The sequence below is a fragment of the Zootermopsis nevadensis genome, unplaced genomic scaffold (genome assembly GCF_977971745.1).
Source record: "Zootermopsis nevadensis isolate Lab colony 2312 unplaced genomic scaffold, Znev_1.0 Znev_ptg000050l, whole genome shotgun sequence".
NCBI lineage: Eukaryota > Metazoa > Arthropoda > Insecta > Blattodea > Termopsidae > Zootermopsis > Zootermopsis nevadensis.
In genome coordinates this window covers 2,968,476-2,995,327 of record NW_028259182.1, presented here as the reverse complement: position 1 = coordinate 2,995,327, position 26,852 = coordinate 2,968,476, and the positions used below count along the sequence as shown (strand labels likewise).

The 26,852-nt window shown below is 37.3% G+C and overlaps 1 protein-coding gene and 1 long non-coding RNA gene across 4 annotated transcripts in view; one reads left to right on the top strand and one right to left on the bottom strand.

Annotated features, from left to right (window-relative positions):
- acj6 (abnormal chemosensory protein 6) overlaps nucleotides 1-26,852 on the top strand; it is a 79,912-nt gene that overhangs the window by 26,485 nt on the left and 26,575 nt on the right. Inside the window, exon 2 of one of the 2 annotated variants that reach the window (XM_087360882.1) lies at nucleotides 25,075-25,131. The exons of the other annotated variant lie outside the window; for it this stretch is intronic. Within the exon in view, the coding sequence (XP_087217008.1) occupies nucleotides 25,075-25,131 (57 nt within the window). The remainder of the gene's footprint in view (nucleotides 1-25,074; nucleotides 25,132-26,852) is intronic. 2 annotated transcript variants of the gene reach the window in all.
- Nucleotides 20,232-26,852, bottom strand: part of LOC147871526 (uncharacterized) — a 132,340-nt gene continuing 125,719 nt past the window's right edge. For both annotated transcript variants that reach the window (XR_015538710.1, XR_015538711.1), the window contains exon 3: nucleotides 20,232-20,926. This is a non-coding gene — a long non-coding RNA (uncharacterized LOC147871526). The remainder of the gene's footprint in view (nucleotides 20,927-26,852) is intronic.

Genomic DNA, 26,852 nt, shown 5'->3' with positions numbered 1-26,852 from the left:
GCAGACCATACTAGACCAGAAAAACGTACGTCGGCATATCAAATGGGAGATGAAATTGTTAAGGAGACGAAGCTGAAGAACTGCCCGATTGACTTAGTGCATAATGGGTTGAGGGTCTCTCCATACGCAAAGTTTGACAGCAACTGAGTTTCAGTACTTGGAAGCTTTGCTTTCCGCTCTGAGCGATAACTGCGCTAGGTGCCGCGTTTCGTAGTCCTAACGGCACAGTCGTCGAGTAACCTCAATGCATCAGCGCCTAAGGGACAATTTGGATAGAAGCACTCGCGGCCTATTTGAAGGTACCACCTCGGCCAGCTGATTCTTGGAGGTACTTGAGAAAACGTCGAAAAACATCAGGATAGCCGGTAGACAAACTCAGATTCGAAACAGGTGACAGTCGACCTTGATGACAGGAAGTATGGCCTAAGGAATACTGCCATAAGAATTTACCACGAGGTTATGGAAACAAAATAATGTTTTTCTCTTTGTTTTTAACTTTCTTGAGTTGTCTAATAGGAAGCGATGGTTTGGTTTGTTGGGATATAAAACACTATACCAACTACTTCTGGTAGTGGCTAACACTACCAGTTATCACGCACTCCCCAAAGTCTTGTCTGTCGGAGTGGCTTATGATGTGAAAACGAACAGATGGTCACTCACATAACGCAGGGGAGGTGGGACGGACAGATGGACCGACAGACAGACAGACAGGAGTATATAGAATGCACTGAAAAAAGTTAACAATATTCGGAACATTATATTCACTTAGAAAGCTTCGCTACTTGTCGCTGAATTCGAGCTGAAATTAAGAACGTGCTTAACGAATAAACCATTAACTTCAAAATATTTACCTTCTTAACCAATTTATAACTTTTAAATCACCGAAGGATATAAAATCGTAATCTTTATTCATACTTGATATGGGTTTGAAATTTGGTCTCACGCTCAGGTTAGAAATTAAATATTTAAGCAGTTGCCCGCGTCGAAGTAACAGAGAAATATTTTTAACATGGTTAGGATTTGTTTTCTGTATCACCGTCGAACTAATTATATCAGAGAAACTTGAGATTAGTGATATATATCAGGATTACTGAAAAGAAAACACACACAAAAGATTCTACAATTTTTAATACCTAGGCCTAAAGTTGAGGATAATATTAAAATTGAATATATCTCACAGTTCTATTCATTTACGGCGGTGAACTTCGGGAATCAGAGTTTCCTGGCTGAAAGCCATTTCTGGGTCCATATGAATGACCGTCCAGCTCATGCGGGAACGAGACGTAGTGTTCTGTTGTGTCCGAACTATGGCGAAGTGATACAGGTAAACGTCATTCGCTGCGGACGGACAAACCCGTCACTATAGGGCCCACTTTCTCCGTGTTAGAGATAAGAACTGTAGATTATATGGGACTTTGGAAAAATATCCGCTTGAGAAACAGAGAAAAAGTTGAGATTAAGATTTTGGTATTAAAATTGACGTAAGGCTCTGAGAATGTAATATGGATCGAACTTGAAAATTATAGTGTACAGTAGAGGGCGATGATATTAGAGTTTCTGAACCCCCTTGTCGAACCAGAGCTGTCTGGATACTTAGTTGCTATTGAACTCAGTTATTTAATATTTATCTGATTAGTCCATGAGTTGGTCAGGTGTTTGGTCCGTGACGTAGCTCTCTAATTCGTGAGGCAATTAGAATTATATAGTTCCGATGAAGTTGTTAGTTAGTTCGTGGGGAAGTTGGCAGTTCATAGGTAGTTCTCGAGAACCTATAGATAGCGTGCTAATACACATAGTATAGTAGCCACGTAGTCAATTTTACTTAGCTCAAGAGAGAGTAGTTGGTTGCTAGTTCGTGACGTGGTTATGTGGTTAGCTCGTTACGTACAGAGCCTGTAGTTGGGTAGTTACGCAGTTCGCAAGTTGTAGAGTAGATGCTTAGTTCGGAAAGCGCGTTATGGATTGCCGTGTTAGATATTAAGTCTGTTAGATTAGATTAGGTTAGTTTAGGTTAGGTTAGGTTAGGTTAGGCTAGGTTAGGTTAGGTTAGGTTAGGTTAGGTTAGTTTAGGTTAGTTTAGGTTAGGTTAGGTTAGGTTAGGTTAGTTTAGGTTAGTTTAGTTTAGGTTAGATTAGGTTGGATTAGGTTAGGTTAGGTTGGATTAGGTTAGGTTAGGTTAGTTTAGTTTAGGTTAGATTAGGTTGGATTAGGTTAGGTTAGGTTAGGTTAGGTTAGGTTGGATTAGGTTAGGTTAGGTTAGGTTAGTTTAGGTTAGGTTAGTTTAGTTTAGGTTAGATTAGGTTGGATTAGGTTAGGTTAGGTTAGGTTGGATTAGGTTAGGTTAGGTTAGTTTAGGTTAGTTTAGTTTAGTTTAGGTTAGATTAGGTTGGATTAGGTTAGGTTAGGTTAGTTTAGTTTAGGTTAGATTAGGTTGGATTAGGTTAGGTTAGGTTAGGTTAGTTTAGTTTAGTTTAGGTTAGATTAGGTTGGATTAGGTTAGGTTAGGTTAGGTTAGGTTAGTTTAGGTTAGTTTAGTTTAGTTTAGGTTAGATTAGGTTGGATTAGGTTAGGTTAGGTTAGTTTAGTTTAGGTTAGATTAGGTTGGATTAGGTTAGGTTAGGTTAGGTTAGTTTAGGTTAGGTTAGTTTAGTTTAGGTTAGATTAGGTTGGATTAGGTTAGGTTAGGTTAGGTTGGATTAGGTTAGGTTAGGTTAGGTTAGTTTAGGTTAGGTTAGATTAGGTTGGATTAGGTTAGGTTAGGTTAGGTTGGATTAGGTTAGGTTAGGTTAGTTTAGTTTAGATTAGGTTAGTTTAGGTTAGTTTAGTTTAGGTTAGATTAGGTTGGATTAGGTTAGGTTAGGTTAGTTTAGTTTAGGTTAGATTAGGTTGGATTAGGTTAGGTTAGGTTAGGTTAGTTTAGGTTAGGTTAGTTTAGTTTAGGTTAGATTAGGTTGGATTAGGTTAGGTTAGGTTAGGTTGGATTAGGTTAGGTTAGTTTAGTTTAGGTTAGATTAGGTTGGATTAGGTTAGGTTAGGTTAGGTTGGATTAGGTTAGGTTAGGTTAGGTTGGATTAGGTTAGGTTAGGTTAGTTTAGTTTAGATTAGGTTAGGTTAGGTTAGGTTAGGTTAGTACTTTGTTCGTCCGATAGTTCAGAAGTCAGTTATTTTGACTGTTCCTGACTGCACCAGGTAATCGTTCGCCTATTCGCCTTTTCCCGTCAAGTTTATAAGCCTGAACGTCGCGGTCTCATGCTAGACTGCAATTTACTGTATTAGGCTTAAAGCACGTGGAAATGTGGCAGATACTCGATAAAATCTGAATGGTGGATCAGGGGGAGTGTTCACTGGGTGAGAGGGTGAGATCTAGGGAAACATGCAACGTTTATGTGCGTAAAAGAAGGGAAAAAAAACAGTGGGTTGTCATAGAGTGAAGTGGATTGGAGTGGCCGCGGGTGGTTTACCTCATTATGTCGATAATCAGAGCCCCTTCCTCGTGTGACGACCGGACCGTTTGCATTTGTAGCTCGTCATTAGCATCGTTATTACTGGGACAGGAAGTGATCAACACACCTTGCGAACTCCACAGTCATAACACGTTTCACTGTCGACAGAAACTACGTTGTGACCACATAATACGCGTCTGTACTCGTTCTTTACCGAGCTCTTTGACTTAAGATCTTTATTAAAAGTTATATAAGCTTTAACTATTTGTAGAAATTTTCATTGATGCCTTCGACGTTTCAGAAAGTAGAGGGAACAACTGGTCCTTGAACTGAATTAAGAAAAACGTTTCCTGAATTAATTATTGATTTAATTCTGTGATGATGATAAAAGGAGTACTTGGTTTCAACTAAACGTAGAGAGTAATGCTAAAAAAATAAATTAGCTTCTAACAAATTTTCCAAAATAATGACAAAAATTCATCAGAAGAAATAACCAGAGAAAACTCGAGAATATGATTACCGCTTATATCAAACAACAAAAACCACGGAAGAAAATATTGGCAAAGCAACTTTTACCAATTTATTATATTTTAAAGACATTTAAAACGATTCACTGCTTCAACATATTAAGCAACGGAAAATAGACTCAATATCTACAGAACTGAAGGAGATCAATCGATTTGGCTTCTTCAAATATTTGATTAGACGAGATATATTTTTTAACGAAATTAAATATTCTGTAACGGGCCCCCAAAACCTGACCTACGAACTGAATCCGAAATAAAGATTCTACCCAACGAACGCTGTTACCTGCAGATTATGACAGCAGAATTTACGAATCGTGAAATGTACCGCAAGTTTGCTTGTTTAATATTCATTTAAATCGTGTTATAATTTTCTCAGTGTTTTTTTTCCCGAACCCCGGGCATGTAGCAGCAGCCAAGACTCCAGAATACCAGCCACATGGCATCCATTCTGTCAACATTAACCCCACGCTAGGTCCAGCATACATTCTTTATCAATGGCGTCTATATTTGATGAGCCCCTGAGGAGGTTCTACTCTGCCCCACCGGTCCCTCGCCCTGCTTTATACCTTGGTTGAGTTTCGGTTTAGTTCTGCTACTAAACGCATAAAGCTTGGAAATTGACTTTTATGTAGACGTAAGCAGATTATGTAGTTCTATCGAGTTGGCGCTCAAATCTAAAAAAAAAAAAAATATATATCCAAACAATAAAATGAGTTATAATTGTTTGTTTATTTCCCTAGTGGTTAAAATTAAGAGCTAATATAATCAGTACGGCTGTCAGTCTGTGTTTACGATTTTTTTTAGACAGATTAGTATCTTCCATTTTACTTTCAATATTTCCCTGTGCACGCGTAATGGTATATATTCTTTGTATTATGAAGTCAAACTATGATCTAGCCGCGTCATGTTGTCTGTAATCTTGTTCAGAGTAGCAATTAGTCTTTTCAATCAGAATTAACACAGTCCGTTCATGTAATTTCACCTTCATAAAATAAAATTTGAGCGTGGCGTCTGTGGGTTTTATGTGTTCTTCTCACGAACTAAAGTAAAAAACAAATGTACAACGAAGCGATCATGTGCCTCTTCGCCCAATAACCCGTTCTGACAGTAATATTAAATTAGACTTTTATTTGACGGCGTAAGAGACGACTTTTGGAAATACGGAAAAAAACTATTTTTTTTACCAGTACGGTGAATATTTGACGTCATACAAGAAGATATTATTTCTGATTCTGTTAATGGATATCTAGGGCTGTAGTGCGATAATCTTTGAAATTCATTCCCTCTGCAATACACAACAACCGAGACCAAGTGACGTATGATATATTCCAACGCAACGCAATTGGAAAAAAAGTTTGTACGTCATGGCATTACATGCATTTGAATACTGTTAACGCAGTTATATTTTACAATTCTCCTCGAATAGCATGACTCTAGATTATTTCAATGTTTTCTAGGGTCCGAAATAACGGAATTCTTTCTGAACTCATTATCGAGTTCTCTGTTATACACGTCTACAATTATGAGTACCACAGGCCTACAGAAAGTTACCCACGGTTGGATGTCTTCTGAGTTGTAGCCTGATACAAGTTTACCAACGTTTCAACCTTCATCATCAGGGCGATTAGTTATCAGTAGAGGCAGAACGGACCTCTGAAACGTCGGTAAACTTCTACCAGATTACACGGCGAAGTATGATAATTAATGGATAATAAATTGGAAAGGATGTGAAACGAATGGGTCACGGCTTAATTTCAAGTCCCATCTCAGTATTTTACTTATAAGACTGAGGAAATTCATGTAGCTCTGAAACGTCGAGCTCAAATTGCCTGGTTATTAATCTGTACTCTGTGAGAGGGAACATAAGCGAATTTGGTAACCGCTGAGCACCTTCTAATGCAAGTGGAAACTAATAGTTTATTTGCTGTAAATTATAGGTCTCATAAAAGTCTTCTATTATGTCGGAAGTAATATCATTACTTACTTGATAATCAATCTCGTTAAATAATCATTCAAGGCCGAGAAGTAATCTGATGTTTCTTTACAACGCGTGTACTCTGAAATTCTTATTTTGCGAAAAATAGTCGCAATTATTTAAAGTCGTTATAAAATTGTGATAATCATACTTTGAAATCATTATTATATTAGTGTTCTGTCTGACGACAGGTCCATATGAACAGGATCCTTCCATCCTTTTCTCGGACTGGGACCTGTTCATATACGTTCTTGGCAGATAATCCAGAAGTGGTTTGCCATTGCCTTCTTCTGTGTGTGAATGGAGTAATTGTTGGGATGCCACGGAGGAAAACTCCGTGTTGCCTAGACCACGGCCTTGCCCAACACAAGTTATAAATTCGGGCATCGAACCCGAGACCCCAGGATTACAAGGCCAGCGTTCTAACCGCTAGACCACCTCATCTTATTATTATTTAGTGTTCTGTCTGACGACAGGTCCATATGAACAGGATCCTTCCATCCTTTTCTCGGACTGGGACCTGTTCATATACGTTCTTGGCAGATAATCCAGAAGTGGTTTGCCATTGCCTTCTTCTGTGTGTGAATGGAGTAATTGTTGGGATGCCACGGAGGAAAACTCCGTGTTGCCTAGACCACGGCCTTGCCCAACACAAGTTATAAATTCGGGCATCGAACCCGAGACCCCAGGATTACAAGGCCAGCGTTCTAACCGCTAGACCACCGTGGAAATTTTGAAATTATAAATTTAATTATTTTACCATTGTAAACAAGTCTGCTATACGCTAACCTCTGGAGCGACACAGACTCAGACTGAAGGAGATGTTAGACACTGAGCGACAAATTTCTGAATTCACGATGCAACCAACACACTCTGCATCTTGATAAACATAGAACTTCCGTGTTCAGTATTAGCGCTGTATAAATACCACAGACTCTGCCACAAAACACACCGAAAAATCTTTAATTCAGTGGCGTTGGTTTCGTAGACTCGGACATAACAGCCTCTTCCAATGTCGTCTTCACTGCGGTTTCACAGCATATATGATATATTTGGCTGATATGCATTCTGGTGCAGTGACTTTAACGTGTGCAATGAAACCACACGTTATCCCAACCATCGATTGTGCGACGGCCGTGTAAATATCAACAAACTGTTTCCATGTAAAGACCAGTTGGGTTCAAAATATCTCCTGAAATATAAGTAACAAAGATTTTCAAACAAGAAATTTATCTGGAACTTCATCTCACGAAAGCAAACAAAGAAAGATCTCCCGACGTCAATGTATCCATCAACTTGCGTATTAAAAAACTCATAATTTTGAAACACATAACTCCATACACTCCATATATAATCGTTCGATATTATAATCTATAATTTCTTTAGAAATTGTAGTGTTTGATAGTGGAAAATTTTGATAATACTAAGATGATAATTACAAAGCACACACAAATTTACCTTCTGCCAAAGGTACGACGAGGTCATTGGAATCTGCGCGGACTTCACAGCAAATGACTACATGACAGCTCGATCTCTATAATATATCATTTTCCCTTCTCATGTTTAATGACTCATGTCAGCTTAGTTTGAGAACGAGATTTCTTGTGTCTGTAATCAAACGTTTTGATATGTAAAATCTGTTGTGATTTTACGAAAACCATGGAACTTTCTCCCAAGTTTGGTAACAATAAACGCTGGACATCAGGTGCACTAGATTCATCAACACACGAAAATTAGAACGAGATACGTCATCATATTTGCGTTTCTTAAGTTACTTGTAATTCCATCGTAAATAGAAACATTACATATTCATTTAGACTTAGATTTTACGTAATTCAGATATTGGCAATTTGTGTCCTAAGTTACATTCGGCAGTAATTTCAATTGCCACAAGTTTTCCTGTAACACTTACCCCAAAATCTCAAGCTATACGATGTACATTCTTGTTCTGGGTATCAACAGAAATGAGAAATATTTCTAGTGAGTATGGCATCAGCTGAGAACAAAATGTCCTTTTAGTTTATTAACCACACGTTAATTTCTGAGGAACTACGGATATTATGGATAATTTCTTTGGGGGTGGTATTTGGGGGTTGAAATTCCACACAAACGGGATAGTTAATTAAAAGCTGTCGTTAATGTGGATTAGGAAATTCAGAGATTCTGAGGCGTGTATGTACTGAGGTCAGGAAATGACTGTCTAGAAGGAGTTCATGTGGAGATTTACTGACGAATGTTTTGAGTTTCTCGTAGTTTCTGTGTTTTGTCACTTAATTAAGCTCCCTTCGCTGCGAAGTTCTTATTAAAATACTTTTATACATATGAAATTACGAGACCATAATCTTAAAAATTACGTTTAGAGTCTAAACACTCTGAAATGATTTTCCACCATCACACAACAGCGTCGGAAAATATCTCGTAGACTAGAGAACTTTCCGATCTTATAACGTTTATAACATTTAATAAGCAGAGACTTTTATATTCCTTCTAGGCGAAGTTCCAACTCTTTGTGTGAGATAAAATGTAACGTTCTTTGCGAAGACCGAGTAGAGGAGTGATTGTAAGCTAATTATATCGCATATAAAACTACACTTAAATTCATTTTATAATATTGCAAATGGAAGACTAATAGGTTTCCAACTCAAAAGAGTTGAATGGAGCACTCTTTTAAATGGAGATCTTTGTGCCGAGAAATCCTATCGGAACAGCCTACAGCTACTTGTTTTGGTGTTGGTCTTATCTTGTCTTCATTAAACATTAGCGACTTTTTATTTCTCTCAGGAAGGAAACGATATTACATGGCGGAGGAAAGAATCTGCTTCAACCTACTTTCTTGTCACTTAAGATGCTGTCATTATTAATTAAGAGTTAATTAATGCAAGGAAGCTACGGAGATGACAAAATGTCATTTAGTATCTAGCAATATACAGAATATACAGGACCTGTTTATTCTCAGTTTATAGCGGAAGGGTTGTAACGCGGGTAGTCTGTTGAGAGGGGTAAGCGGTCCCCCTAAATACAAGCAGAACCGCCCCTCTTGGAAGCATCCGACCAATCAGAGCACTTCTCCGCACATCGATCTCAGTGGATATGTCGGCCATGATCATTCTAAAACCAAGCCGCGGCTTCCTAAGTGTTGCTATTATTAGCATAACAGGGTGTAATATTGGGGCAATCACGCTTCTGACATTACAGCTTCTAGGAAATATTGAATTCCTATCAACTGATTACCATACTCTTTCATCTTATTAACTTTATCGTAAGTAACCGGATAACTCGATACGTTCAGAGGCTAATGTCATGGCCACTCAATCTCGTTTCTGGTCATCCCAGTAAACGTTTGTACATTGACACATTTTAAACTAAGATATTAAGCGTTTTAATCTAAGAAAAGTTATAAAGCCATTCATCTGTTGCTCTTAGTAATAAATGCTCACATTTAGAATTATATAATATATTAACTGATATTCTATTCCACATTCTTCTTAAATGAAGTTACACAAAAACAATTAAGAATATATATAAATATATATTGGTTTGCCCATTACATTTTATTTAAAATATAAGTACAAAAATGAGACAAACCTCTTAAACTAGAAAATTGTCATCATACAAAAAGTTTCTTTGGCAAAGTCTGCATTATTTTCAGTCGAACGAAAAATTTGATCCAAGTTCGTTACATCTATATGAGACTAGCTACTAGGCGGCCTGTCTTCACGTAGTTCAATCACGTTTCGGAGAAACATACTGCCTCCATCTTCAGGGCTGAAGTGGCGATGCTCGTCCTTGATTGGTTCACTCCTTCAGCCTTCCCTTCTTCCAGTCCTATATAAATCCCTAGACATCTCAACATCACCACTTTAGCCCTGAAGATGGATACAGTTTGTTCCTCCGAAACGATTACATCTACCTATGAGTCTACATGGTCCAAAATCCCAGAACATCGCCGTTACCACTGAAATATCAACTAGAAACTGACCTCTATCATTGAGTTCGGGTGACAAGGATATTTGTTCCTGAGAGAGACTGACAACAGGGAAAAAAAAATTAATGTAGTTTTCAATAAATACTATTAGGATGACAAAATATAAGATGGGTGAGGATTGTAGCACGTACGGAAAAATGACACCTGCAACCGAAGTCTTGATCGGAATATCTGAAATATCACGGCGTTGAAAGCGGGATAATATTAAAATGAATCTTACGAAAGTACGATGGGATAGCGTGGACAGTCCGGCGGAGTCTAGTCCCGATAGGGATGGGCCAAGTCAAATTTAGAAGAAAAAAATTTCAAATTTTTCGAAAAATAAAAAAAACGCTGCAAACCCTCTGAAATGCGCACAAAACCAAAAATTTTCGGAAAATTCGAAAGAAAATTAAAAGTTGAAAATTTTCAAAAATTCTTAGTTTTGTGTGCTTTTTGGACGATTTCCCACGTTTTTTGATTTTTCGAAAATTTTCGAAAAAATTGAAAATTTTCAAAAATTGTCGAAATTTTAAAAAAATTAAAAATGGCTGCAAATAAACAATGAAACAGTCGCCGTTCAAGACCGGCAACTTCTCCGACACGCCTGTTATGCGTGTAGCAGAACTACGGCGCGATCTGAAATCGACAAATGCTGACAGCGGCTTATAAGTTTATGTACGACCAGCCGTGATATTTCACGGGTAAACAAGGAATTCTGTCGGAAATGCTAACCTAACCCCGGGCTATCATCTACAGAAATCGATGACAAGCGAATTTTCTAACCGGAGTTCTTGTTCCAGCCTGTAATCAGGAGCTACCAGGTTCATATTCCGGACAGGACTTGAAGTAAATTAGGGCAGTTTAAAATGCCATTCTTTCACACAGTCTGCATTTGGTATGGCGTCATTAAATAACTTATATTCCCCATAAAATCTTAACTAACTAACAATATAATCAAAGTCAAATATTAAAATATAAAAAAGAAGTAGATATGCAACCAGGTAAACAGACTACCTACTCATCTGAAGAACATTTTTTGGAATTAGAACCTGAAATTTCGATGCAATAAACTTCACATTATCAATGTTTTCCAACGTTTATGAACCCGCACCAATTCAATTACTTCATACTATCTCAGGTACTTTTATTAATTCCAAACCATATAATGCAATTGAAAGACTGAACACAAGCTACTAATCGTCTTCATGTTTGAGCTATGATGACCGTCTTAGGTTAGTTTAAAGAAAAACAACCAGTGATTCATGTCTGTCCGTCCATCCATCCACATATGGTAGCATCCGAGCCTATTTAGATTTAATTCGATATTGTACACCTAAAATAGATCCCTTTTTATCTTACGGACCACATACTTAAAGACCCAAAGGAACTTCCTGCCTATATATTTCGAGTTCTTTGGCAAATGTTAATAAAGGTAAACGCTTATGAAATTTCAGTTGTACAAATGTAACTTTGTAAAACAATTGAATAAAAATTTTCTTGGATGTTATCCATGGTCTAGTAAATAAAATATAAAACGTAAAACGACGTTTCGGAGCTGGGACTCTATCTCCGTCTTCAGGTTCCTACACAGTTGGGCCCACGGAGATAGGGATTAGCTCTATCTAGTGGGCCCAACTGAGTAGGAACCTGAAGACGGAGATAGAGTCCCATCTCCGAAACGTCGTTTTACGTTTTATATTTTATTAGACGATGGATAATATCCAAGTAAATTTTTATTCAATTGACTCTTCACCATCGTCAAGAAGTTTTAGATTTGATAAACTTTGTAAGAGTTCATCTGACCACAGTTCCACATTACTGAAGGGCCTGAGTTTTTAATAATTAAAAAACCTTTAATTAAAGTTTTTGTAAGACACTCATATTATACAACTAACATTTTAATTCAGTTTAATCTGACTGCTTTAAGAGCCTAATTTAAGTATTATTAAACCTATATATTTTTATCCTATAACGGATTTTTATTATACTTGAAATGATTGTTTCCATTGTATTTATCGTAATGTTACTCAAGCTTTAAAGTTTGATTGGTTTTAATTTATATTACAGGTAAATTTACCTAATGGTAAAACTCGAATTTTAATTGTATCTTTTCGGAATATTCTGACTTAACTCACTATACGACACTTTTATTGTACAAGTTTTTACACTTGAAGTTCAATCAGTAGAATTTACACGGCTGACAGGTGCCATGTGTAAACAGAATGCATCTCTTTAGCACCACCGAAGGACGCATTTGTCCGTTATTATATTTCGGACACTTCAAACAAATTTGCAAAGACAAATAAGATTCAATCTGTGTGTCTGTTAGAAAATTCTTTGAAAAAGGCAAAACATTAATTAGTATTGTTGTTGCTGTTATGTAGGATTTGAGGTTTCCACGGCGGTGAGTATGAAGATGGTTGTCTCCTGGGTAGTAACGCCGCGTAGTCTGGTAGAAGTCTACCGACGTTTCAGAGGTGGTTACTGCTTCCATCATCAGGGCATCAACCCAGAAGACAGCCATCTTTTTCGTGAGACGTGTTCTTTGTGTCCTGAACAAATGTCAAACGCCAGTGTGACCCTTTGAAGCCGAAGCTCGTCTAAGTAACATTTAATATAATTCAGTCCGTACCGCGAAGAAAACACTGCACTTCACCATTACAAAGATCAACCGAGTAGGATCTGAGGTTTTCAAGGCGGTGAGTCCGAAGATGGCTGACTTCTGGGTTGTAGCGCGGTGTAGTCTGGTAGAAGTTTACCGACGTTTCAGAGGTCCTAGCTGCCTCCATCATCAGGGCGATCGCCCTGATGATGATGATTATTATTATTATTATACGCGTATAAAAAAGTAACTGGAGTCATTAAAATTATCTTCAGCTTTATATAACCAAAATAACTTGTTTCGATGTTATAAAATTCATAATTTTAAGTTACAGTTCTGTTAATTTCCGATATGAGAACTGTTCACTTCACGAACCGCCATTATATAAACAAATCGGAGAAATTATAACTTTCTATTCTTAGAATAAAATTTGGGCAAATGGAATTTTTGAATCTTTTCAGGAAATTCACACAATACAGGTCCTCATTTTGTTCAGTCAAAGCAGGTCACACCAGCCAGACAGCCCGAATAGGTTATTTTAAAAGCTCATATTAATTTGTCATGTAAATCAGGATTATTACAAACGCTAGGTGATTATTGGAGGGATTATTTTTTTTTTGGTTATTTGCTAACATTTACCCAGTATAATTTTTGTTTCGTGTAAAGAATGCGGAAGACAGAAGGTATTTGTTTTTTTTTAATTAAACGTAAAGCATCACAAAACCACAATTTATATTTATGGAAACAAATAATCCGATTATGAATGATAATGATGAACGTAACTATTATTTTAAGAGTCCTGATTTATTGAAGCACTTGGTAACTATTAATGTAGTCAAAATGGATTAAATCAGAATTAATTATCATGTTTAAGACTGCGTATATATTTCATCTACAAAACAGGCAGTGATTGGCTGGTGATCATTTGCTGTTAAGAGATTTTGGACCTTAGGGGATAATATTTATGACTGTGTGTTTACTATTTCAAATTTTCCCGTCATTACCGAAAGGTAATTACGAGTATTTACATTAATTGATATTATATAAACCAATAATCCCTACAGCAGTCTTAAAACATTAAGTAAAACTAATGTTAAAATAATTACCTAACCTAATAACAAACCAACCGAGCAACCCAACTATCTCCATGAACCGTAAATCAGCTGAAAATGTTCAGTTGACCGAGAAATTCTCTATTTTGGACCATTAAAGTCCATAACTGCGCCTGCTAATTCCAACCGCTTAGCTGTATCATAAATGAGGTCCATACAACTAATCTTCACAACATAAGTCTTTTAACACCCGTTTTAATATTATACTTTCGTATGTATCTAGGACTGAGAGCAAACTGGTACAGCGATAAACCACTTGTCATTCGAGACGCGGCCAGTACGAATACAATTTATCTGCATTTTTATACTTTCTTTCAGTCTCTTCAAGAAAATTTCGGTACGATATCTTAAATAACTTTAACTGCTCAAAAGTACAATCACTGTTTGCATGTAGCATAAGCAGTTATAAAGCGTCGTTAAATTAAGTTAATAATCAATCTAATTGAAGGAAATTAATATTATCTTTACTTCTATCCTTCCCCTCGTACTTACTTTCGAAACACCGACATTCATTTATGGAAATCCTGTGTTTTGATATGACGCCAAGTATAAATGCTGAGAAACACGGAGTTAGGTATTTGTTTAAGCAAAAGCCGTGGAAGGTCATGTCCATTTAGTTACATGCTGAAGAAACATTAGTCTCGCGTCTCAGATGACGATGACATAAACTCCGCAATGCTAAAATAAACAAATAAATAACAGAAAAGCTTCAAGCCGACCCTCAAAATCAATGAAGTACGACCTCACAGGCATCAAAGTTCCATCACGCAGACCGCTTATCGGTAGTAATACCTAATACATCTGTCAGTATCTCATCTAGATGTCTAATTCATAGTCATTATTCAATCGATACTGACTAATACTATTGTTTTTAACGATTTTTATAACAGAGACCTAACCGTCTTCTTAGATTCTAAAAACGGCATCATCTCTTGTAAAACTTAAGGTTTAAAATTCTCTTTTGTCTTTATATATATATATATATACAAAGATGGCTTCCCTCTGGGTTTCAGAGCCGTGTAGTCTGGCGTCCACCAAGACTACACTGCTCTGAAATCCAGAAGACATCCATCTCATTCCAGAATATATTTAAAATTATATTTAAATATTTTCCGTCAAATCACAATCAAATGATCATTCGATGCGGAACGTGAAATGATATTTTAAATATTTTATATTTTATTATCTTATTAAAATTGTATTTTGACGGAAAATATTAAAATATTAACCTAATTCACAATATGACGCAAATATACTACCTTATTTAAAATTATATCTGAAGGCCCACTGTCATTAAGACGGGTTTATTTAAAATATTCAGAAAACTCACTTCATTATTACAAATCTAGTAGTCGCTCAGCTAGTTAAGAAATTTCGACTGCTGTCTTCATAACAACCCGCCTATGGTCTCTGTCGTGTGATATGAGTCCACTGTCTTCCAACCTAATTTTTTTACACCCGTTTTAATATTATCCTACATACGCCTAAATCTTCGCGGTTATCTATGCATACATATAAATCGAAGGTAATTAACATATTCAAAATATTCAACACTTCTGAGCTGTGTAGAAGTGAGTTATGTTTAATCTCTTTGTGTTTGAAAGTCTCGGGTTCAGATCTATCATAATAACGCGTTTGAATTCCTCCTGCCTGATGGCGGATAGACATTTTAATGCTTAAATCACAGGGCAGAAAAGTATGAAAACACTCGATGCGTTACAAATTCTGTCATCATATGTAAAGCGAGGACGTTCGGAATATTGTAGGGCAGTAGACGGAATTTATCGCGTCTACATATAGTTACCACACGCAAGGGATTTTTGGGGTGTGAGGACTAGATTATGGCACTCAAAGTTTGGCCTAGGATAGCGTCGCACCATGTCACTCGTAATCAGCGTGAAAATACGGACCGGTCCATCCGCATGCCACTGCGACATTTTGAAATGCACGTATGAATATTTAATGCGAAGGACTGAGAGAGGGAACTTGCCGCCTGCCTCTGACAAGCAGCAGATGAGTGTCAGAAGTGGAGGCCAGTAATTATCCACACGGATACGCGGCTCTGGACAGGCCGGCCGGCCGGCCAATGTGAAGGCTACACGCTGAAAAACTCTTAGCAAAACAGAACGACAAGGAAAGAGACGACGTCTAGGCTACTGGTCGGTTGTCAGAGATGCTGAATGTCAACATTTAGGGGAGGAAAACCTCAATAGAAACTACGATTCTGTCATTACTTCACGTTTTAAATGTCAACAGTAATAAATTATCCTCAAATAGCGGTTAGAACGCTGGCCTTGTAATCCTGGGGTCTCGGGTTCGATTCCCGGCGGTGCCCGAATTTATAACTTGTGTTGGGCAAGGCCGTGGTCTAGGCAACACGGAGTTTTCCTCCGTGGCATCCCAACAATTACTCCATTCACACACAGAAGAAGGCAATGGCAAACCACTTCTGGATCATCTGCCAAGAACGTATATGAACAGGTCCCAGTCCGAGAAAAGGATGGAAGGATCCTGTTCATATGGACCTGTCGTCAGACAGAACACTAAATAATAATAAGATGAGGTGGTCTAGCGGTTAGAACGCTGGCCTTGTAATCCTGGGGTCTCGGGTTCGATGCCCGAATTTATAACTTGTGTTGGAAAAGGCCGTGATCTAGGCAACACGGAGTTTTCCTCCGTGGCATCCCAACAATTACTCCATTCACACACAGAAGAAGGCAATGGCAAACCACTTCTGGATCATCTGCCAAGAACGTATATGAACAGGTCCCAGTCCGAGAAAAGGATGGAAGGATCCTGTTCATATGGACCTGTCGTCAGACAGAACACTAAATAAATATATAATAAATACCTGACTCTGCTACTAGTTAATGTTACCTTCCTCGGTTACTTATACGTGGCCAAGAAACGGTGTCCAGATGATTCTCGTTATACGCGGACGTTTCGTTCCTAAAAAATCTCCGCGTATATCAGAAACGCGTAAAACGGAAGACGTATAACAGACCCGTGGACTACGTGGTAGGCCTTAATTTTCAGTACCAAGTATCAAAATGGCGAGGCGAGTCATTGAAAAACTGATCGCGGAACTCAGTGGACCTGCGCGGGATCTTCTCATCATGTATCTGTATTAAAATCGTAGATATGCTAAGACGCTAGCGAAAACCAACTGTAACCTTGAACCTCACATTTTTATTTATATCAGTTTGTCAACCTGCCTATTTGACAGACTACATTACGCAACTTCTAAGCGAATAAAGAACAAAAAATTTAGACTCCGGCCCTCAGTCACTCCCGGGGTCAGTCCATGCGGAATTTGCGGAGGACAGAGTGTCACTAAGACAGCCTTCCATCCGAGTCTCTCGGTTTTACCTGTCGATGTAATTTCACCGCTGTTCCATATATAATCCGGGGGATGATGGAGAAATGACCCATTAAAAATTAGATGCACAAAAACACAGTCTCAGTCCGTCTCCACAACAACAGAACGAACTCAATATTTTGCCCATGATAAAAGTCCACCGTGAACAACCCAAGGTTTCTGATGCAGGCTCAATAGATTACTAATAGAACAACTGAATAAAAGATCGACAGTTATGTAATCCTCTTATTACGTAACCCGAACTATTATGAACGTCGTAGCAAGTAAACTCCACCAAATTCGCATTAATTATATTAATTATATCGGACATGTAAAGAATTCAGAGTTTAATAAAAATCCACACAGAAGTTCTCTTCAGGAAGCTAACGATTTTTGGATTATTTAAGGAGTCTTTGTCGACTTTGCAGGTTACGTAGCGAAAGTGACGAACGGTGAACGACTTGAGAGGTAGCTGACGTATTTGCCACTGATTGCCGACGCGAAGCTGAACAAACAAGAGGGTTCAGCCTCCCATTACAAATCCAGATGTTACAGAAGATTGCACATTTTATGATTACTATAGTTATCGATTCTTTACTTATTTCTCATCGATCTTTAAGTTGCAGGGATGATGGTAAAGATGATAATAAGTAGAACTTATAACATCCCTTTATTCGCTGGAGTTACTGAGGAAAATCGCAACATCTTAAGTCAACAGACTGTAGACAATGTCCCGTCGGAGATACGAACTCTATACATTCTAATTGCAAGTTCTTACGGCGAAACATTACCAAGTTGATGACGTATCAGCTTCCAAGGCCCAGCTACACGGTACAGCAAGCTTCAGAATGTTTCAGACTACATTATCGAGAATAATAAAATATTTGTGGAAATGAACGCGTAGATAAGAAGATAATATTAAAGCGGATCTAAAATAAGTCGTGAGTGTCAGCGATGGATGAAATTGGCTTAGAATTATATCCAAAGGCAGGATTTTATGTTAAAAGGTGTCCCAACCTTCGAATTCTATCCAACTTCTCACTTGAAACTACCCAAATACGACGAGCTACAAACACCCGGGTAACACGCATGAACCTAACATTTTGTTGATAAGTGGACGACACGATCTGAATATCGCAGTTGTCGAATCTGGGACGAAATATATTCAATATTCCTCCGTGCGTTTTTAATTTGCACGTTTCAGAAATTCATTACACACACATAAGACCTGCACATGCTCGCAATGTTTGCACAGGTGCATTCGTAAAACAGTAATTAACTCAAGCAGGCTAAGACAAAGGACATTTGTTATTAATAAGCTAAGTTGGCTGCCTTGCTTTGTTCCCCGAGGCTGAGCGTAATAAGAAACTTGTCATAACACGACGTTCAACAAGAAACGAAGTCTCTGTTTTGTCACAAGAGTTCGGGACAGTAATTACAGTGTAGTAGAACAGAGATCCAGCGCAAAAGGAAGACAGTGTCTTATTAAAAGTAAATTCTACTGCCCTGTTATATGTACTTTACAAGAATTGCATAAAAAGAACGCATAATGGAAATGTAACGCATCCTGGTAAAAGTTACGGACGGTTGGCTGCTCTGTGTAACAGGATTGCAGTGACGTAGAAGTGAGATTTATTTTTTTTGGTTATTTTTCAAAAATAACAGACAACAGTCTGGTGGTTATCTGAAGGGTAGTAGTTACTAGCAGAACGTTCAAGGGCCCTGTGTAATATTTTATAACATGCTACTATTTTTATGGTATTTGTTCCTAACACCCGAGCTGACGGACCACCTCTTGTCGGCTGTCCGCGGCTTGTTATTCAGTATATTCGTAGATTCAGTATATATTTATTTATTATTTCAGTCTATACACAAACTTAATTTTTGTTGTTAAAATTAAAATTAAAATTTAGCGCTTTTCATCGTTATTTCGATGTTGCATTTCAGCGCTTATTATTTTACGACATGTAACATCGAAATAACGATGAAAAGCGCTAAATTTTAATTTTAATTTTAACAACAAAAATTAAGTTTGTGTATAGACTGAAATAATAAATAAATATATACTGAATTTCAACACAAACATGACGCATCTAAACTACAATATTCGTAGATGTAACACATATCTGGGGGCTTGTTCCCCATCCAAAACCTTAAAGTAACACATTTACGATAAAAAAAGAACTTGTAAAGAAAATAAAATTTTTGAAGAGGAAATTGGACAAACCGAACGAATTAAACGTACCGCAAAGTATATCTACAAGACGCCAGACGAAGAAAAACGCAGAAGGGCCCTAATTCAGAGGCACGCACTTCTGGGTCCCACGCTGCCTTCCTCAGGTGCTCAGATCTCCTTTATCAAAACACAGAGTATAGTTATCACGAATTCTCTTTGTAAATTCCGAGCTCTGTTTTCACATAGATAACGCAATTCTCATTATATTCTATAGTGTAAGGACATTTCATATGGCCATCTTCCCCCAAAGGACTAGCTAATTATTTATCACCAGTAGTGTTACATTGCATTAAGTATCTACGTACATGGCGTATAGTCAGCGCAAAAAGGTCACAATTTAATAATATCAGGAAACAAATCTATTTTATTCAGATATAAGAGCAGGTCTATATCGTGACAACGAATTTTAGGTCAAGTCCGAAGCCAGAATGATATAAGCGTATAACTGACGTAGTAATTAAAATCATACGTAATCTATCTGTATACGTCATTATATGGAATTTATTTACTTTTAATTAATTGAGATTATTTATACCAGACGCCTATTAAGAAAACACGCCAATGCCTCTGCATATCTTGAAGAAAAACATTAATTAATGTTAATTAGAATCACTTCCGATTTCAAAGGATTAAACAGGAATGACAATTCCTGCCCTGGGGTGAGGTTAGGTCTATCTTGAGCTAAAGGGCGCATTGTCCATCCACCAGATGACACGCGAGTGAATATGGAGTAGCGGTAGACGGATACTGACGGTGGAAACGGCATGACCCGGCCGAAAACCTGCCCCGGTCCTACTTTGTCCACCGTAAATCGTACATGGACTGCCCCATTTGAATGGTTCGGTTTGCTCCATTCAAATCAATTAAAAACAACAAAATGAATATACCAGTTGATTCAGAAAGAAACGAAGTTTCCTATACTGTGTATCAGACTCTGTAAAAAAAGAAACCCCATCAAGACAAACAGAGCACAATTCGGTTAAAATAATAAATTATTCTACTCACCGACGCCCCCAGCGTCTGTCACAAGATGCGGTGAGTGTCTGTTAGATGGTTAAATGCGTCCCGACGGCTGAAGAAACGTTCATTGCGTTTCTCATCAAACTCCTATGCGACCACACAAATTTTCAAAACACGGAACAACACTGCACTTTACGTTCGTCGACGACTTAAATGCGTTAAGTTAGCTCACTGTCCCGCTCGAAATAAGTCGAAAATAAAGACACGTATTTTAATTTTTTATATAAAATTTATTTCTGGTTTATTTAAAACTCTGTCTGTAGCTCGGACTACAAGCGTCAAAAGATGGGACGATTAATGAATAATGGCCTGAAAATGAAGTAGAAGGAATCTATAGTGGCCTGTGTACCGTACTGTAACAGCATAATCTGGAGAGACTGAGGAAAATCACGAAACACCCGTTCTTCGGGCCGAGGTTTAAACCCTGGATCTTCCGATTATAAAGCAGGAATGCTCACCACTTGGATAATAATGCGTAACAGAAATCAACGACAAACGACACCTAACATTACTTTAAAAGCACTTTACACAAATTATTCTTGCCGAATTAAGACGAACTTCGTGGCTCCTAGACTGCACTTCCACGGCGTCTTCATTTTACTCCCAGTACAAGAAAGTGTCGATGGCGACTGCACTGCCTGCCCCTTGCGGTCAACAGCAGAAGACTGTCTTCAGCGTGTGTTCGTCTGTTAGAAGGGGAAATTGAGAAGGTGAAATGGCAGTGGATATAAGACAAGGCGATTTTAATTTGATGTTAGAGTAGATACAAATTTTAAATACACTTACAGAAAAATAATTCCTTGAGCAGAAGCTGAGTTCTTAAGATAAAATAAAAGTTTCATAAATTATTTCTCTTAATCTTGTGTTGGGCAAGGCCGTGGTCTAGGCAACACGGAGTTTTCCTCCGTGGCATCCCAACAATTACTCCATTCACACACAGAAGAAGGCAATGGCAAACCACTTCTGGATCATCTGCCAAGAACGTATATGAACAGGTCCCAGTCCGAGAAAAGGATCGAAGGATCCTGTTCATATGGACCTGTCGTCAGACAGAACACTAAATAAATAAATAAATGTAAGCAGATTTTGCAATTTTTATCAAATCACTACAACGTAAAGTCTATAGAAAACGAAAGTATTTATGAGTATTTCTTCTCTGGGATCTTATGGTCGCCACTGGATTCAACTTGGCTGTACCCAAATGTTCACGGTTTGTAGTGCATCTGACGTGATTTAATTACGTACTTTTTTTTTTCGTTTTATATATGAAACTATTCAGATTAGGTCAAAACCATTTATTCGTAACTTTTAGAATCTGAGTATTAATCGGTATTGACGTGATAATCTTACGAGCACAGATAATATCTTTCCACAGTTTCAAGAATTTGATAAGATAGTGTAATTGCGTCATATTGTGAATATTATAACAATTATTTATTTTAATCCGTCTTATCACAATATTTAAAATTTCTTATAATTAAGATAATAAAATATCATTGATGTTCCATCTCGATTGATCGATTTACATTTTTACATCTAATAAAATTTAAGAAAAAACAACACCTTCGCCCAAAAATGGAAAAACAAACGTAATGAAAACATCACCAAATGGAATCATATTTGAGTTTTAAGTTTCTTAGATATTTTACACCTGATGATGGTTTTATAAAAACTGAAACATGTTGTGTAAATGTTCCAAAATGTAAATCGATCAATCGATATGGAACATCAATGATATTTTATTATCTTAATTATAAGAAATTTTAAATATTGTGATAAGACGGATTAAAATAAATAATTGTCAAGAATTTGAATAAATTTCTGAATTTAAGTACAACTTTCATAGATAAATTACAGAAAACTGACACTAGAAATATATTATTATTTATGAGTAAAGAGATAAAGAGAGAATATATTACAATATTAAGAATAAATGGGCGAAATTTAAAACTAGAGCATTTCGTGACGAAATACCTAAACGGAAAGCTGATATTAAATGCGGTGTTGGAAATTTCATCAGCTTCATTCTTCTGTAATGCAAGAGGTATTTAAGAGACATATGACGCCTTTTTCTGATAAGGGGGAGGAGCGGAGATAACTCTGCTGAGTGGATGTGAGAACTCAGACAGCTGGGACGGCAGCACGCACTTCTACATTATGTGCGTGCGTGCGTGGTGTTGGTGACAACGAAAACTGTCATAATGAATCTTTACGCCATATTTGTTTTAATGAAACATCTCTTCAACGCAGAAAGTTAGCCTCTTTTAACCTGTATTACTTTATAAAATGAAGAAAGGAAATTTTTACTTATGACAAGTCCACGTCTGAAATTGTCCCCACTTAATATATTTCGATTGATATATACTACATCGTTAAACTTCGTAGTATCTGGACAGGACACGGAACAATCAACTCAACATAATTCAGGCTCACACACGGATCTTAGAACATGAAACAGTAACAAAATTATGCCACTGACTTGGAGGATTCTGTCGTCTGTGAATGAAATTGTAAAATTTTAGTGATTTTAAAAATATTTTATATGCTACTATCTGAATCGTATAATTTCTACAGAACTGATGATGACAAATTATTTCGTTATGACGCCAAAGGACATTTAACAGTTGTGTACAGTGTGAAAATAAGATGTGTATAAATCGACGTTGTTTAAACACGAAAATAGAAACTGGGAACAAAACAGAATTGCATATTATAAAATCAACGAAATTACAAAAGTAATTTCAGAAATAAAAACATAAAATTTAACTGAAAGAATGGAAAATTAAAAAGAAAATTGTCATTAACACATTTTACGTATGATATCAGATAGACTTCCAAAAGAATTATCAAATTATAAACCAAGAGGACATAGAATTATGAGACGAACCATGGCAAAACGGAAAGATACAATCACTTCAAGTCGGAAACAGGCCTCTGGCCTATATCCTTGAAGCAAACCTATTTTCTGATTGCACAATAAAAATAACACTTGCAGTATCGTTGTCTTTACAACTATAACAAATGTATACTGGAACCAGTGACATGGAAAACATTGGGAAATATTTGTTTTCCAAATTAGATATCCTTTTCCACTATTTTAACATAAAAGCTCTCACCGGTGTACGTGAGTGATATTATCAAATCTAAAACTGACTCGACATCGAAACAATCGACTTTAAACCGTGGGAAAATGTTGAAGTTTTATTTCTGGCTATCGAACGGGGGAAAATTTTTTCCTTACGTAGGCAGATATTGACTGGTGGTAAGACAGAGGCTGCGTGATCCATGGAAAATCCAACCAGCCCACTCGTTGCTACTGATTACATAAACACCCACGTCTTGAACTTTCTCGTGCTTTTATTTTATATAAAAAAAGGTTTTTAAAGCTATTGTAAAAAAACGGATTCAACATTTTTACGAAAATCTTATTCCCTGAAATTGTTTTGGATTAAATCTTACTTTCAAATTTCTTAATTTCTTAATTGTTCTCATTCTGCGGCCTTAATTTTATCTTAGTGCGTGTTCAAATATTAAACATACAAATCGCTTTGTGACAAAGATAATCCACACCAGATATATCACTCGACATAATTTAATACACGCCTTCCTTGAGAAGGCTGGTTAATACTAGACATATTAATTACAGTATATAGAAGCATACAATCTTCTCTTTTCTGTTAATTAAGGTAATGACAAGCAGTCTGAAACAGAAGGAATAGCCCAGGACGTATATGACCTAAATCGTAACATGTATTTTATATCAGCTACATACGTTCTTTTGAAAAAGTATCTAAACTCAACGAATGCATCATAGAGAGACTGAGTTTGTGTGTCTGTCCGTCCAGGCACATTAACCGATTTATATAAAATTTAATATTCAGTGTACAAAAAAATATTTTCGGTTAAATATAGTTTTCGTATGTTTCGGTCCGACACAAATATTATTTTGCATGAAGCAGAAAACAGGTCTATCGCAAATACTTCACAACTGTTCCAAGAAAACGTGTCTACGGAAAAGGTTGTTTGTTAATAATCTTTTTCTTCTTAAAGTGCCTATCCGTTCCGGATAGCGACCAGCATAGCAATCTGAATTTTACTGTCTGCTACTTGAAACAGCCTCTCCAGTGGACATCGAGAACCAACTTTTCAGGTTCTGAAGCAAGGAGGTCCTTGGCCTGCCAGGTCCCCCTCTTTCCGAATACTTTCCGCTAGAATTATCAGCTGAATCAGCCCGTATCTATCACTATTTCTCATGATATGACCGAAATATTCAAACTTTCTCCTTTTTATGGTGTTAACAACCTCGACGTCTTAGCGGAGTTTCTCGAGAAATTTTTTGTTGGTTACACGGTCAATCCAGGAAATTCTAAGATTACGTCGGTACAACCACATTTAATAATGTAAAATACATATTCCATTAAAATTTAAACTTTCAATTCAAACGTTGCATATTAAGCGAAATAGTAAGAAATCATTACACCATGGAGTAGGGTGTCTGTGATACGAGAAACTTGCGTACTGAAGAAGTTTACGTACTGACCGCGTCAGCTCATATCCACGTACGATATATCGATCACGTTTTTTTTTGCAATATGTGTAATAAGAGAATATTCGAATTTCGAAATTCACTTTTTTTACTCATAGATACGTCACGAAGCTGCCTAATATTATGTAACATAATTAAGACCAATTGCTTATCAGCATTTGAATGATGAATTGGGAGATGTTGTCTGAATGTTGTGTTATTTGATCAGTTTTAAGGGTGTTCCTGTGTGTAAGAGCTTTCTAGCTTCACCACTCGTTGTTTATAGGTATTACCCTTGTTTCATTGCAGAGTCGAATTCTCGAGGACGCGACCATAATGTGCAACTCCTGGTCTCCACGTCACAATGTAGGTCACTCAATACTTACTACTTCTACAAATTAGATCTTTCAATTTGTCCGTCATTATTTCGAGTTTGCAGCAAAGTCATCGTTTTCTGGAGGGCGCCGATCTGTGCAGGAGACTTACTTAGGTCCACTACCAAAAAAAAAAAAGCCTTCAATGGGTTTGATTTGTTTGTTAATTTCCTGAAAACTACTTATTGGAGATTCCGTGTGAGTTTAATGAATCTATTACTGTGATATTAGCGAGTATAAAGCATCTGACGTTATTGTTCTGTGTAGGATTTGAGGTTTTCACTGCGCTGAGTCCGAAGATGGCTGTCTTCTGCGTTGTAGCGCCGCGTAGTCTGGTAGAAGTTTACCGACGTTTCGGAGGTGGTTACTGCTTCCATCATCAGGACAAAGACCCAGAAGACAGCCATCTTTTTCGTGAGACGTGTTCTTTGTGTCCTGAACAAATGTCAAACGCGAGTGTGACCCTTTGAAGTCGAAGCTCGTCTAAGTAACATTTAATATAATTCAGTCCGTACCGCGAAGAAAACACTGCACTTCACCATTACAAAGATCGACCGAGTAGGATCTGACGTTTTCAAGGCGGTGAGTCTGAAGATGGCTGACTTCTGGGTTGTAGCGCCGTGTAGTCTGGTAGATGTCCATCAACGTTTCAGGTCTCCTTGCTGCTTCCATCATCAGGGCTACAACCCAGAAGACAGCCATCTTCAGATATTGTTCTGAGTTATGGTGTCGTGAATTACGATATCTACCTACGAGCCTACACGGTGTCAGAACCAAGAACATCGTAATCGTGACCTTGCTTAGTAGCAATCGCCAGATTTCACGCTTCAAAACCACGAAAGGGATTCACCCCCCCCCCCTTAACTAGCAGATATCCCCTGCTCGTATTTTTACGTTATGGAACAATTTTGATGTGACCTTGAAACTTGTAATTTAGTGACGACTTGTAAAATCAAGGAGACTGACTATATATAAGCACATGGGCGATAAAAAGATTGCATACACAATTGAAAATTTAATTCAGACATGAGAAAACAAGGTGTAAAGATTAGTACTAAAATAAATCCTGGGAAATATGTGTTAGCTGGTTTACGTCAGAGTCCAATATAAAGAACGTTCTAGCCCCATATCAGTCAGACTTCTCGAACAGCTGAACACCTATATAATTCACTGTTTCTCATCCATTTTAGTTTAGTTAGGCAAATAGCGTGTTTAATACAGTGTTATTAAGTCCCGTAGCAATATTGAATTTGGTCTTCTAATTCTAAGCAAAGTGATATAAAATTATCACCACACACATTTTGGATTAAATTAAATAATTTAGAAATGTATCGAGATGCAGAGAGTTTACTGGAAGATTCAGGGTCTTGATCGCGTAGTTTTGTGTGTGGTTTGATGGGAATACTTAAATCCGTGCTGAATTAGCTACAGAACACAGTAAAAACATAACAGATATAGCATACCTTTGATAGTTTTTCCTGGAAACATGTATTCTATTCATCACACATAGTTACCATACCATAAGCAGTAATATGCAGCTTATAAACCAGGCACCAAACTGGTGGCCAATTGATCAATACAGCAGACATTTCTCTCTGATCATTACACTGTTTATGTTTTAGCTTACATCCAAATCAGCAATCACAATGGGACAGATATACGCCAATATTTAGGCAATGCTACTATTGTGTTTGCTAATTAAACAACAGCGTC